Source organism: Amia ocellicauda, chromosome 10 (assembly GCF_036373705.1).
Source record: "Amia ocellicauda isolate fAmiCal2 chromosome 10, fAmiCal2.hap1, whole genome shotgun sequence".
In the NCBI taxonomy this organism is placed as follows: Eukaryota; Metazoa; Chordata; class Actinopteri; order Amiiformes; family Amiidae; genus Amia; species Amia ocellicauda.
The window spans coordinates 29,796,323-29,812,227 of NC_089859.1; the positions used below are offsets into that span (position 1 = coordinate 29,796,323).

The 15,905-nt window shown below is 37.0% G+C and overlaps 1 protein-coding gene across 2 annotated transcripts in view; it reads left to right on the forward strand.

The window, feature by feature from the left end:
* ctdp1 (CTD (carboxy-terminal domain, RNA polymerase II, polypeptide A) phosphatase, subunit 1) overlaps positions 1–15,905 on the forward strand; it is a 115,149-nt gene that overhangs the window by 60,071 nt on the left and 39,173 nt on the right. For both annotated transcript variants that reach the window (XM_066715855.1, XM_066715856.1), the window contains exon 12: positions 9,430–9,629. In XM_066715855.1, the coding sequence (XP_066571952.1) occupies positions 9,430–9,629 (200 nt within the window). The remainder of the gene's footprint in view (positions 1–9,429; positions 9,630–15,905) is intronic.

Sequence of the window (15,905 nt, forward strand, 5' to 3'; positions counted from 1 at the left end):
TTATTGCTGTTTTCTTGTGTGTTTGATCTACAAAACGGCTCCAAATTGAACATGCTGATGAGGGCAAGGTTGAAAGCTAAGTGACTGTCAGATAAGAGTTTAGTTTTGTGAAGAAAACCGGCTCTGAATTAACGTGATGGTACAAAGAACTGGACAGATGGCGCTTCATCATACTAATTGTAAACTACATTTTTCAGTTTTATGTTACAGTGTAGCAGGCCTAAATTAATATGCTAGTTACTTCGTAGTTGATTACTTTGTTAATCACGGAAGGAAGTGCATTGTATCATTCGTGTGTTCTTTAAATTAATTTATTTGTTTGTCGTAAATCATTCAGATTGTGTCGTGACCTGATTCTGTGCCATTGTTTCAGCATATTATTATACTGGTTCAGACAGAATACGTCACAATTTAAATTCTGATATAATGCTGTCAAAGTTAAATCTAGTGTATAAGCTTTTCCTCGTAAATGTATTATTTTACTTCATTAATCAAGTCTTATTATATTCTGTGCTGTACTAGTGTAATACACTGACTGTTTCCACTTATTTTATTGCATTTATGAATTGCAATCATTAAGAAAAAGTTAATTACAGGAATTTGTGCTTATTCTATTTGCTCAGCAGTCTACTACAATGTTACTGCTTTGGTTTAGCAGTGAGTACTTTATCTGTCCAAGAGTGTGTTTTGATATTATTCTTGTTGTTCTATTACCACCTGATATTCGCTTTCATCACCTTATGCTCCTGATATTTTTCTGTCTCTCTCAATGGGTGAAATTTCTGACTACCTGTCCACAAACCTTTGAAGCACTGAGTAGTGTTGAAGTTGAACAGGAGAGCTCAATGCAGTAGCTGGCCTTAATATCAAGGTTTCTGGCTAAAAGTGCTTGACTGCTTCCCAGAAGAAAGTTTTTGTATTGTCTGATGGTTTCTAAAGTGCAGGTCTCTGCCTGTGCCATAAATAGGGGTGGGTCTAGAAATGTCTAGAAATGTCTTGTTTCAAAGGGCAGGCAACAGGAAACAAACATATGGTTAATGGCTCCCAGAGTCCAGTATTAAAATGTACTTAATGTGTAAAAAGTGGACCATGCCCGGTATAGCTCCAAAGTTAGCCTCCCGATGGGCATCCATACCATATAATTGTGTACTTACCCGTTAATCATTATTACACATTAACTACATTGTAATAATGCATAATTACACTGTTCTTATGAGTAACTACAAATAACTGATTACCTACTATGTAAATACACTGTAACTAGGGAGACATCTTGTAAAGTGTTACCCTGAATGTTTTCTCAGGTTTCCTTTTACCCAGATTTCCTAAAAAAATAGAAGGCTGTCTTTTCTTATAACTGAAGTTCAGTAACGGGTGGCAGTAAAGTTCATTGCTTCAATTTATATCACATATTTTTAACCATTCAAGATGCCTTTAAGGGGTTTCTCTCAGAACATATTGTTACTGCTTGAAGTATTATAGCAGGACTTGTGTTTCATAATGAAGTGACAGATAATGTGCTCACCACGAGTTCATGATCAGAATTTACTATGTTGTACAAATAATTATTTCTGACTCATATTATGGGGCCTAGAATTGAACTATATTAAAGTAGTAGTTTATTTACTTATTTTGCAATTTCTCAATTTCCTACTTGTAGCTTATTGTTTATTCCTTATTTTTTATTTTTTTTGTAATACTTCACTCTTCCAGCAGAAAAGGCAGCTTCCAAAAAATCACTGAATGTGTTTTTCACAAAGCAGGTGGCTTGACCTTGACACTTTTGATCATGATTTTGCAAAGTAATTATAAACCTGTAAACAGTGGCTCAGGTCCAGAACAGTTTTGTGCATCTTTGTTTGGTCATCTCCGTATTTAATTTACTTTCATGGTTGTCTCCCAAGGTACGTGTTTTGTCATTACACGTGGAGGTAACCACACATGGAAACTGGCCCATTGTAGTCTGTTTATGCCTGAAACTGTTATTGCTGACAACAACTCTCCTCAGACATATCATTATGTGCAATCCTGTTTTTCTATTCCAGTGTAAGTGCTTCCTTTTCTGTCAGGATTCAGTGCAGGGAGTGTGTGCACTCTCCTCCATTTGCCAGAACGTCTTTCAGAGCAGTTTGTGAATGTCTCGGTTTCCATGGAAGCTGGTGATCACACAACCTCAATTGTGACATTTCAGTCTGCATTCAGGCTTTGAAATGGGACAGTTTCCAAATGTATTTAAACCAAGTGTATTCATACCATCATTTACCGCATTCAACATCTAGAAAGGTGCTATTGGTCAGATGTGATCACTTTTTTGGGGGTAAATCATTGTAAATCAGTGAAATCTTAAGAAAACAATAAGAGCTGTGATGTATTGGTGTCATGTGTAGACGACACCTGTTGTAAAAGTGTGAAATGGACATGTTCTCTCACTTCGGCAAGCTTTCATTAGGTATAGTTACAGTTCCTGCGTGGAAAATGTATTTTTCTTCAGTCTTTGAAGGAAACATTTTACCCCCAGTAGCATATCCTGGCCCACTGAGCTATGTATGTCCCTTTTGACACACGTACACATTTTAAAGGCTTATCCCTTATGGCTTCAGGATGCATAGTGCAAGCTAGGATAAAATGCATGACGACTTCAGTTAGCCCCCAGTGCACCAGAAAAATATTTAATTGTGAGTTTACATCTAGTGAAAAATGTATTGGTTTTTAGTGATGGATAACTGTGTTATTCTCTATTGCACCATTACATGTCTTTCCTCTAGAATACATCCTCAATGTGTTTTCTTTCCATGCCCCTAATCCAATAACCTGATATTAAATTCACTATTATTAGAAGTGTCTCATTGTTCACCTGGCAAGCCATTCAGCTCTGAGACACTGAAGCAGGGCTCTACGCTTACTTAGGCGTAGGAGCACTGTCCCCCTACATTTCTCAATATAGGGGCACAGTCCAAAAAACGCATCCAATGTGCCGTCCTTGACGGACAACTTTTCAGATGAAAACTACAAACAGCCTTTGCCGTGCAGGGCATCTTCATCCTCTGTCCTTATGGCTCCAGTGTGTGTCTCGTGGTGCTCATACATCATTGTCGTGCTCACGCCGTGTGAGTTCAGCTTTGCAAATGTTGCAGCAAACTGTCTTCAACATAAATTCAATGTGAAGTGCTCCTATACTTTCCACGGGTGTAGCTGCAGCCTCCGCCATCTTTCAAGGTTTATTTTTTATTTTTTTGTAGCTGTGCCCCAGGTAGACCCAAATGATCGACGATGAATTATATTAAGATTTTAGTAGATTTTAATAATCTACATTATCAATTTAGTTTTTGCAGCCCTATTGTCGCTGAGTATTATTCTACATGTAAGTTTGTTTTAATGACGAGACGGCTGACGCCAGCTAGTAGGTCTTTGGATATTGAGCCTAATGAACCGCCACTGTGTCATAAACGTCATTCATGGGACTTGCCTTCACTTCGTTGCCTTCGGTTAATTGGGACAATCGACAACTGAACTACATTTCCCACACTTGCTACCGTAATAATGATTTGTATAAAGTATCGTTATCATAATCATTTCAATGTAGTCTTTCCTTATAGAGTTCAGAAATTGTATTCGCACCGTGCGCCCAAATTGTATTTCACACTCAACATTATTTTTACTTGCAAATGCGAGTAAAATGCTCGCACTGTAGAGCCCTGCACTGAAGCTTATGAGAGTCTGGCTGTTTCAGTGAATGGAGGCGAACCAACATAGCTCTGAACTGTATCTATGTGTCTGTGCAAATTTGTGTTACATTGGCAGTGTACCTGACTTTAAACTCTACTGCACAATAACTAAAGAATACTGTAAATACAACACCCTATATGAAGTATCACTTGCAAAAGGCAGTCTTCAAAAAGCTAGTGTTCAATCTCTGTAATGATTTGAGATTCTGGAAGAGGGTGAGGCAAGGGTCAGGATTAAGATTAGGGGTGGGATTGCTGCTATAATTTGATGCAAGGTATGGGCTTTGGATGGGGTTAATGTTAAGATTAGGGTTTGGGTTATTTTAGAACTGATAGAGATCCATACCATACCGTCATTGAGAAAGAGGATAGACGTTTTAGTGTCTCTGAAGTTTTAGTATGTCTGTGTTTATTAGCCATTAATTTTACTCTTCTAATTCTAATCCCTATAAATATAATATTATATGTTTGTTATTATTATATTGGTTGGAAATATTTTCCACCCCACTGAAGCAAGACTTTGCATGTTTTCAATAAAGAAAGAAATATTCCAAGGGGGGGTTGATTAATCAGATGGTGTGCTCCATGGAGCAGTGATTGAGTGTTGGGTCACTCATTGTAATTTGGTAAGAAACAAATGTAGTTGGAACAACAATCCTCTCCTTGTGTGTAGCATCTGCCCTCCAAGAGAGTGGCAAGTTTAAATGAATGAATTCAGTTCTCTGGAAAAATTGAGCACATTTCATTTGAGCCTGACTGCTGCCTTGACATAAATGAAATGGGTGGGTGGGAAATACAGTAGAAAGATAGCCCAAATATGCTGTGTCAATGGGATTAAGAGCTGGAATGTAGTTTTATGTAACTGATATATTTGTGGATGCATAGGGTCAGAAATATATCGGTAACTCTAAAAGATAGAGGTTTTATTACTTCATGGCCACACAGCCTTGGAGAGGACTGCATATAACTTCATATCTGCTTCTTTCTTTCACCTGCTTCAAATATGAGAAATGAAAAGGTGGTCGTATGAATGCTGTCAAGTAGTAATTAAGGTCATGTGGCTTAAACCATAGACATTTGAATTTGTAATGTTTGATGCCTTGTACTGACCTGTATTATTGCACTTTGTATTGCACTTATTTTGTAAGTCACCCTGGATAAGGGTGTCTGCCAAGAAATAAAAATAATAATAATAGACCCAGGACTACAGTTATATTTATCAGGCTTTGAACTGAATTATAAAACACATAATTGAATTAGAATCCACAGATCAATTCACTTTTTGTTTTTAATGGCATAAATGGCATCAACGTAAAAAAAACAAAATGAAATTTTCTCTCTGGCATGTGCTGTAAGCTCTGTTGAAGGAGCACATTTAATTTGGAGCACACCACTTACTAAGAAAACAAAAAATGTACTATTTTAATTGGTGGTTAATAACTATGATTTCTTAAACAAATCAGTTGGTGTTTAGTAAATATAATATGAGTTGTGTCCAGATTTGATGTTTGATGTAGAAGGTAACTTAGGCTTAAACACAGATTCTTGTCCAGAAAAGTTTGGTTTGGTATGGTTTGCATTGGCAGCTGTGCTTATAGCTTAGTGATCTGCTATGAATATTAGGTTTAATTCAGTAGTTCCCATTGTAAGGTAATCTCAGAGTACTAGTTATTGCTACCAAGGCATGCCTGTCTAATATGAGGGAGAAAATGATGTCTTACGACTCATGCCTGGAATAACCAACGATTATGAGAGGGTTATTGAGCTACATTCTGTAAATCATGCTAAATTGATCATTTGCTTTTTATTTTAATGTAGTTCTTTCAGCTTAGTATCATTAACATTGATGGGTAAACACATTTGTCAACCAATAAGACTGTATATAATTTACCAGGATGTGAGAGGAAGGGCAAAGTTGTGATTTGTCTGGGCTGTTACCTGAATCTGAATCCATGCATCTGCCATGAAATAGAAACGTTTGCTATATTCATGATATCGTGAAGATTGCAAGATAAAGGCCCAGATTAAATTAAAATTTCCTCCCATCGCCACTATCAATATTTAAAGCCCATTACTTCATGGCAGATCATCAGTAGGTATGAGCAAGAAGTCTTTGGCAGAAACATAAATAAAGGTTTTTGCCAAGGACTGCAAATTTAAAATGTCATAGTCTTGTGAATTCATAATTATATTCTTCAAGAAAATAGAAACAAAAATCATTGTGGTGTGTTACAGAATAAGTCAACCAAGGCTGCCTATTGTTAAAAAAAAAAAAATCTGCATAAGAAGCAAGAAATGCATTATGGCAAGAACTTTAAAATGTATATTTGTGTATTTACATATTTGTTACATTTTTTACAATACTTACAGTATTTATGGCCCAATAATGATCTTTTCTGAGACCTTCCGTGAAGAAAGATTGCATGTTTAGTAGAAAAGCCTAGCCTCATTATGGAGGTATTTGAGTGCTAATTAGGTTGTGAGAGTTGCCAGGCAGTGTGTGAGGTTACTCATTACATGATGTAGCATTCTCTCAATTGGCTTTGAAATCTTATTATGGGTCCCTTTGTTTGTCTACAGAAACAGGGTTTTGTATGTGCATAGAAGTTCAGCCAGTTCAGGCTGTCTTCACATAATCATGTTTCTGTAAGCTCATAATGGTTTTTGTGTCTGTTCTCTGGCTCTGTAAACCCACTGGAATATCAGATTGAGAAATGGGGGAATTTATATCCATTTCCTAAATCTTTAAACTAGCATTCCTCGGTTATATCCTCTGCATAAAAAATTGCAATTTTGAAGTGCTTTGTAATGAATGATTTACATTAACAGATATTGTGGTTTGGAATGGCATTAGATATTGAGTGAGCAGTGTTTCAAATTTTAAACTAGCACCAGTTTTTAAAATTGACATCTAAAGTTTTCCTAACCCATTATTTTGTTGTTGTTAACATGCTCTAAGTTTATTTACATACTCGTCTTTGCAACTATAGTGCGGTCATTGTGTTATTAATGATCACACCTCTCTTAGGATTCAAGTAAACCGTTTTTATAGCATGGTAAAAACCATTTATGCTAGGAAATGTATCAACATTAATTCCTGGTATGTTTTTCTCAGGGTCTTTATTTTATTTTTATTTCAAGGAGATTCAAAATATGCTTAGGATAACATTCCTTCGTAAATCGGACCCCTTTTCATGACAGTGAAGGTAGATTTACAAGAAATGACTGCAGTTTTAATGAGCCTTGGTGGACCCCTATTATGAGCTATGCATCCCCAAAGGGAATGTAGATAACGAAACTGACAGTGAGAGGGTACTGGTGAATACTGCCGTAATGACTGAGTGTAGAAAATAATAGACCCTTAGAGACAAAATCCTGAATTGGTTATACCTTAATGTCCTCCATTGATCCCATAAAAAAACATTTTCAGTTCTGTTTCTTCTATAATCCATTTGATAGCTTTTTTTCGTTAAACATGTATACCGATGTATAAACTAGAGGGCTGATCATTTATTTTCCCTATTTTTTCCCTATTACCTCATCATACATGTTGCAAAAGGTTATATAGACAAAATGTTGTTGTTTCTGCAGTCCAAGACATCATCTAATGACTTTATGAGAGTTGACAAACTATGGGCTCTGCTGGGAGTGAGAGACACTTTAGTAATCTACTGTAGTGGGTGTCATCTCAGTCCAGCGGTCACTGTGGAGCCATGACGGGACTCATTTCTGACCTAGTTTTCCCTTCTTACATCTTGGTAAAGCAAATGTCAGTTTCTGAACACTTAGCGAGAGATCCCTGCTAAAATATGCAGATCAGTACAACCTGGATTTGACCCAGATCTCTGTATCCCAGAGAGTGTGTTATAATGTAGGATTAATGTGATGTACTATGCATGGGTACATTTGACACTGTAAGCATTTCAACCCAAAACAGTTAGTTTTTAACCCCACAATTGATCTAAAGCCACGGCAACATAATGGTATGGCAGCAACGTAGGGAAGTCCGCTAATTATTACAGAGGCAATTAAACTAACTGGTAAATTACTATACTTTACAAGAAGAGCAGATGTTGAATGGAGAAAGACAGCAGCATTACTTCAGAATATCTGCATTTGCATCCCTAAGCATTTGACCCTTATAGCCCTGTAGGCTGCAAACTGGATCTCACTATAGAAGCTGTCTGTGAAAACAAAAACGTCCCGGCTGTTTTTAAGGTCCTTAGTAAATTGTTAACCTCAATATTTAAAACCATTATTAAAAAGAAAAAATAATCTCTTTAGGTAATTGTAACCTTTTTATACCTCTATAGACTTTGCTGAGAAGCATTTTGTAATTTTTTGGCTTTACCTTATTTATTAAAAAAAAATATCTGGGGCTATTGATTTGGAAGTTACAGTGCTGGTTGCACTCTGCAGTTTCACCATGGCCATGTTAAGATGTTGTATTTTAAGTGGATCATGAAATAATGTAGTTTGTTTAGTGTTCAGATTGCAGCACCAATCCTAATAAACTTCAGATGGGTTAATAAGCGTGCTTTAAGAGTCTCATTTGCTCAAAATGTAAAACTATGTCTTTCAGGCATGACTGTAAGAATATTTAATTTGTACCCCACTTTCCCTGTAGCTGTATAGTGCTTAAGTGTGTTGCCAAACAAAAAGCTGTCAGATTTATATTCCCCATTGCAACAGAAAGTAATTAAATTGCTTTATTTACAGAATAATCTTTATGTGAAACGAACTAAAGTGTTGTATTCTACAGGCCCTTATTTACATGCGGCATTAACTCCGGTTCCTACAAATTGTCAAGGTTGATGCCTGAGGTTTGCATTGCGACAGGAAAAATAAACTATGGGAAAAATGGTTGTAATTAAAAGTGAGTTCCAGCATCTCACCTAGCCCCTGCCAGCTCTCAGCTCTGCAGTGTGCCTCTACACTGCAGACAGAAATGGAAAAGTAATTGGAGATCGCATTTCCATGTTTTAAAGATATTTAAAAGGGGGGGATTAGAATAAATCTGAAGACAAGTCATGTGGTAGCAAAGCAATTACTGAGACAAATTGAGAATCGCAAAGCATTTCTGTCTGTCCCCAGGTTCAAGTAAATTAAAACAAAACATTAAAAAAAAAAGTGCTGACAGAAGTTCAGCACAGTGTCGGGTAACATAAATTATTAATTTGTGGCTATTGATCCTACTACTTCGCTCTGGGTTTCATGTTGGAGCTTTTTATTCAGGGAGTTGTATTAGGTTTGAAGAAACACAATTCAATAATTCAAGAAAAAAAATAGTATTTGATGTATGGTCACCACAGTCACATTCCTGCTCAGCTCTTTTGTTGTCTTTTCTGTTACGTTCTCTAAGATGTTTCTAACTACCAGGACAAATTCAGTTTTTCCAGCCCTGTTCTATAGTGCCAGTTATAATGTACCAAAGAGCTTCAAACCTTATCCTTTGTGCCCTTCAACCAATGTTCTACCAATCCAGTCCTCAAGGGTCACCACCTACATTAGGCAGAGGAGAAATAATAGTCATCCATTTAAGTGAATAATTAGTTCAAATATTTAATTCATATTTCAAGCAATAGGAAAACTAGTAGTTCTCTGGCCCTCGAGGTGCCCTTGAGATGGATTAACTGCAGAGAAATGATATATATTTAATTCTTGTTCACGGCTCCCTAACCAAGTACTGAACACCTTTTGACAGGTAGATGACATCTTGGGGGAAGAAAGTGATAACGAGAGCGAAGGTGGTGGGAAAGATGAGAAGATGGAGGAGGAGGAAGAAGAGGAGGGAAGTCAGCAGAACCCCGAAGGAGAGAATCCAGACACTCTGGGAACAACGATAGAAGAGAGGCCCAAGACTCCATCCAGCGACGAGGGCATTTTAACAGGCAGCACGCCCAGGTAAGACCCAGGCTGTGTCACATGAGCACAGGCCCAAATGCTTTGGAAACTGAAGCAAAGTTTATATGCAGAACAATGTCTGTTCTTTTTTCCTAGCCCAAGTTCTTTCTTCATTTCAAGTTGGGGGGGGAGAAGAAAAAAAAGTGCATTAAAACCACTGCAAATAAAAGTGGCTCCTACTGACAGTCTTCAATCTGCCCCTGCAGTGTTCATTAGTAATCCTACATAGACTACCTAAAAACCCTTGCTGTGTGAATGTGTTTGTCCTGGGTGGTGATAGAATTTGCCCAGGCTTCCCGAGGATATGAGCTGAATCCTGGCACTGGGATGTAACAGTTACAGGTGGTAAAGCCGTAGTGTGTTTGATGGCCAGGGCAGCAGCAGTGAGGCTAGCCTTTGTGTTGAGCCATTTAATGTACCACAACACAGACCTCAGGGCTGAGGGGGCAGCTGCCTCGAAGACCTGAACTAGCCACAGCTTGATGCTATAAGATGTTAGTAGTTTTTATTGTTATTACCCTGGCCTTTTTTTATAGGAGGAAAATGCATGTTGTTTTGTTTTTCCCTCACCGCAAGGTTTATATATGTTACTTACTCATCCTGTAAAATAAATGTAAATTAGTTTTAGAAAACACTTTATTTCCCCCTCTATATCAGTATCTGAAATCAAAAGACTCCTGCATTAAAAAGTATTTTAGTCTTTTAAATAGCATGTTGACAGTATCTGTGTTGGAAGCCCTGCTTTGGAATAGGAATCATCTGGATTATTAATGCATATATGTTTGTTGGTGTTGACTAACCTGTTTCAACAGTATACATAATATGGTATAAAGGGTATTTTAATTATGTATTTAATTATTGTGCTGTACCTTGGACATTTTCAACTATTTATGCATGCTCTGGATGGTATATAATATGTAAGTATACTTTTTTTTAGATTTTTTAAAATCATGTTATTCAAATATAATTCATGCATGCCACCAAGCAAAAGAGATGTCTAAAATCTAGCTATTATTGTACAGTATTTTTATTTAATGGTAGTAAGTACCAAAATCATCAGATTTGCATTTTGCATTCTTTAAAGGTTTGAACAAATCATGTGAGATTATATAAATTCCCAGCTTTATCTCTAGTTCTTTTTTGTTTGAATGACAGATGAAAGACTTACTGTCTTTAGAGAACTAGTTTTCTGAACATCCACATGACAGCTGTTTCACTTCACTGCTGAATGTCAGTTGTCATTAAAGAAATGTGACATCTCTTTCAAATCAGCAATGAGTTAAAGGATGGGGAAATGAAAAATACATAAATAACAAATACGTGATGTATAAATTACATACTAAAATGTTTCTATTGAAGCCAAAATACATGTTTGTATTTTCAACCAGGGAAATCTGTGTCATGGTCTCATTTTAACATTTAATCCTTGTAATGTAGTTTTTTGTTTGTTTGTTTTTTACAATATCGGACTGCCTTATTTAGTTAGCAAACTTAAAACTTTTGTTGATAAATTTGCTCGGTTCTTTACCAAGAAAACCTTTAATTACAGAGCAAATTATACCTTAGAGCAGGGGAAAAAAAAAGTTTTTCTTAGTAGAACCCCTTGCCATTGAAGAGAGAAATGTAGAATACTTTTGGGATTTGCGGAGTTTCTTGAGACATTTTTGAAATCAAACAAAAAAAGAAAACTAAACATCTCAGTCTGGTAACGGGACAGGTGTCAGTGGATAGATCATTGAAATCTTTGGGGATTTGAAAAGAGCAACCCCCACATATAAGATATGAGCTCTCTTATAAATTCAGGGAGGTAGAAATATAAATGTCAGGGAAGATTTCTTTCCAAACTCGAAGAAATCGCCACAAATGCAAAATCTTCTGACGTGAAACCATTTTGAAAGCAGCTAAAAGTACTCCCAAAAAAGGAGAGTCCAAGAAGTGTTTTGCAAATCTATTAAAAATGTATCTTGGAAGCAGGCCTGCAGTAATAATTGTTACAGGGTTGCCTGGGAAGGGAGTCAGAGTGCGTCAGAAAGCTGTCCTGTGTTGAGTTAGTGTTTGGGAGGGAGAAAGGCAGTGTGATTGTTTGACAGAGTAGCAGCCAGTGATTTGTCCTTCAGAGGGTGGTACCTATCATACCCCCCACCCCACCACCCCCATTTGTTTTCTATTCTCTTTTAGCTGCTGTGATTGTAGTAAGTGCTGACAGTACTGGAGATGTTTCTGCTCATGTGCGACAGAAGAGCTCCACTTGGTTCTCCTGTGTCTGTCAGCATCATGACCGCAGTCGGAGAGAGAGTGGTGTGAAAGCGAGGGGAACTTGCACTCCATCCACTTTGTCTGGGAAGTTACTCGGTGTTCCTGCTAGATGTCAGCTGCAGCCTCAAAAATCAAAAGCTCTTGCGCTGCTTCTGAAATGCTGTTTCTCGTAGCTTCTTCCCTCCCAGATGAAAACAGTTAAAGGATTAAAGAAAGCAAACTTTACACCACCAACCTGGTGGTTTGTTTTAATTCATTCTCTTGTATTCATCCGATTGGTTTAAGCAAATTCAAGAGTAGGAAAAAATAGATAATTGCATGGAACATTTAGAAGTTCATGTCTTCCTGTCACACATGGCAAAATCACTTCCACCCCAAGATGAACCGTTTCACTTCCAATGGATGGTGCGTTACCCAAGTGTCCTGCTCAGTGGTATTTCTAGAGTATACAGAAATAGGTTGTATTTGACAAACAGGTGCACATCAGCTTTGGCTACAATTTTATCATCCTCATTATTTCATAATTATCTGGGCTGCTGAAACCTCAATGATAAATAATCATCACCTCACAGGGGCAAATTAGCTACTTTTGCATTTCCCCATCTTCAATTTGTCACAGATAAACAACCATGGAGAAAAAAACAACAAAATGTTAGTTTTATTTGTGGACATTTTTCTCTAGTTCCCTAAAGTGCAGGTGAAAACTTCCATATACGTTACTGGACAGTATCAGCAGTGAAGATAAAATGAGGCATGTACTCTCCAAGGCTTTGACACTTTACCCTGTGTGGGTGAATTAGCATTAGCTTGATGGATCAGTTTATCTGTTTGTTTTTTTGGCTTTTTGTCTGTAGATCAAACTGTTGGTTTGGTATGATCTTGAGGAATGCTAATTTGAAAATGTAAAAAGTACAGTGGCTTTCCAGCCTAGCTCAGTGCTGAGGGATTTATTCCCCATGGGTGAATCGAAACCAGCTTAGTGAACAGGTTGAGGGGGTTATCTCCAGAGACGTCCCTGTACACAGCCAGATAGTGCTTGCTTCTGAAGGGAACTGTTCCTTTGCTGGGAAAGGTAAGCTCCGAGAGCCCATAAAGAGAGGATCTTTGCAAAGCTTTTTTCTATAAAATTGGAATGCAGTTTTAAGCAAATATTAATGCTTTAAAGGTAGCTTATCTTGAACCAAATGTGCAGGAAATCAATCTTTCAACAAAGAATGTTCAAAATCCTCTTAGCTGGCAACTAAACAACCCACTATATGTAAAATGTGTAGACATGCAAATTCAGTTAATTCAGCTGATCTAATACGTTACACGCACTATTTAAATATTGGGGTCTTTGTGATCATGTATAAATTAAAACTGTGAAAGGCTTGAGAGGAAAAAACAGGAGTTTGTCTCATTAAAGCTGCTTTCTTTCGTCTTTTAGGTTGATTAACTGCATTTGCCCTCTACAAAGACAGAACTGTGATTACATATGTAAACCTTTTCCAGTTCAAACAGCTAGCCATTAATCCTGTCTACCTTCTGCATGTTGCCACTAAAACAGCCGTTTAGTAAAGACAGCGTGTTGATATAGTTGCCCCAGAGGTCATTTTGCATCATGTCTTTATGCGCCTCCTGCCTCATACTTCTCAATGCACGAGAAAGAACCACATTGATTGTATGAAGAAGATGTAACACTAATCCAAACTCCTCCAGAACCAGGTCTCCTTTTATATTTGTCTCTCTGTGTCAGTGGTCATTAAAGCCATTTCCTGACATTTAGCGAAAGATGGAATATGGCCGCCTGCAGACTGGTGCTGTGACGTGGGCTCTATTTCTGAGTAATAAGAGCTGAGCAGCCCCTATTTAGGTATAAATTGATAGGAAACTGTTGCTAAGGTGGAAGTGGACTGCCATGGAAACGGGTTTTCAAATGAAGCGCTGTGAGATTTCTGCACTGCTTCAGCTTACTGCCCTTGACAAGCAAAGCGTTATTGTAATTATAAGCATCATTGTGCACCCGTGGCAGCACTTGCATTGTCAGATGAGTCCTATTAAATCAACTTCTTTTTTTGAAGGTACTTTTGATGTTGAAGTCTTTCTAAAAACTACACAAAACCTAAGGAAAGCTTTTAAGAGTGAGGCATATGACTTTGGATTCTGTATCCGTCTGAGCCGCTTTAAGTTGTCATTTTGATTTATTTTTGAAGGCAAAACGTAGGCCTATCAGTTAACAGGTTTAACTGAACACTAAAACAAGGTTCACATCTTATTGTTTTAAAACTGTAGGTTTACTGTCATACATTTTTACTTTCAAGTAGTTGTGTAAGTCTGCATATATCATAACTAGCAGAAGGAATAGGTGTCAGGTCTAAAATTCAGGTTTAAAATAAGACTTTTAAAGGAAATTTGATTGCATTTGTTTTATTATATTACAGATTTCAGCATGTATGTCAAGCTAAAACCAGTCTTCCATATTAAACAATGACTCCTAATGAATAAGAGCATTTTTTTTATGCAAGTGTGCTGTAGAGGAATATTAACATGCTGTTTTGTTTTGGGGTTTTTTGTGTAGTTTTTCCCTGTTTACGTTTAGAAATTTGTCTTCATCCATCTCCAAGGCAACAATGGAAAAAATATTCAAATTTTATTCAGACCGCGTGTTTATACATTTTCTTTTTGAAGGCATCTAAACTTGTTTATTTCATATGAAGCGGTGGTCTGTATACTACTCAATAATGCACGCATTAAACCAATTTGTTTTTTGGATGGACGAGTTGTTTAATACCTGACTAGAAAATAAATAACACAGCTGACCAACAGGCAGATTTATCATACATTTTTGGGTGAAAAGAGAGCAATAATTGTCTCTGACTTTCTTCCTTTTTTTTTTATTTTCTTTCTGCAGCTGCCATCTAATTTAAAGGCATAAGGCATGGTTACTGGTCTGTGAGCTTGGTTTGGCAGTAGTTTTATTTTATTGGATTACATTTTCCCCAAAGCCAAGGTTCTCAAGTGTAGATTGAGCTCTACAGCCTGTACCTTGCTGTTTCAGTTGCAGGATGAAGAAAAAATATAGGCTACGTCTATTAATGAATACAAATAAATAAATAACTCAGATGCCTGTGTTGCACATCATTATGAATGTTATCTGATGCATAAAAAGAGTTTGAGAGATAATTACCCACTCCAGATTGACAACCAAAAACACCTGAATGTTCTAAATAAGTAATAACAAAAAAAGACTGTTTAATTAATAGCTTAATTAATTTCTGAGGATGTATCTGCGTCAAAGTTAAGACTTTGGGAACATTGTGCTAGTTTGTATTTGTTACAGTGCCAGACTCAGTGCTTAGTTTGGATTCCAAAAACGGATTGCTGTTGTCTTGTGGAGGTCACAGCATTGTTTTAAAAAGTTTAACGTGTTCCAAGCTGTTGTAAAAAAAAAAAAAAAAAAAAATTCAGGACTAATTTAAAATAAACAAACAAAAGTTTGTAACCATATTTTGAACATCTTTCCCTTTCCATTATTTGTACGTGGATATCAATCAGCAGCAACACATCTTTGTACAGCCACCAGTGTCGTTTCTGTCTGATGATCAGCTACTATAGAGGGATTGGATCTAGACTGGAGGGTTTGATCACTTGTGCTTGTCATGGTGTTGCATGTTGCATCACCCTGTTCTCATTATAAAGCAGAAACGGAGTGTGTGGGATTACATTAGCTCTGTTTATCAGGTAGTCATGGATGTCATACGGTATTGAAATGGGCTCAGATTGGTGTAAATGCTTTATTACAAATTGAAGGGAGTTATAAGGGGAGCAGATACTGAATGCGCTGTGACTGAAACGTTCTCTCCTTTGATACAGGTCAGCCGCAGTGTATCCGTCTAAGGGTTTGGATGTAAAATAGCACGTCAATTTTTTTGACGGCCAAATCTGTCAAAACACTGGGAAAGCATCTCAGCATATTTTATTCTGTTTATGTTGTGTGGATATAACTTTTTTTTTTTTTTTTTTAATGTACCTTTTTTTTTA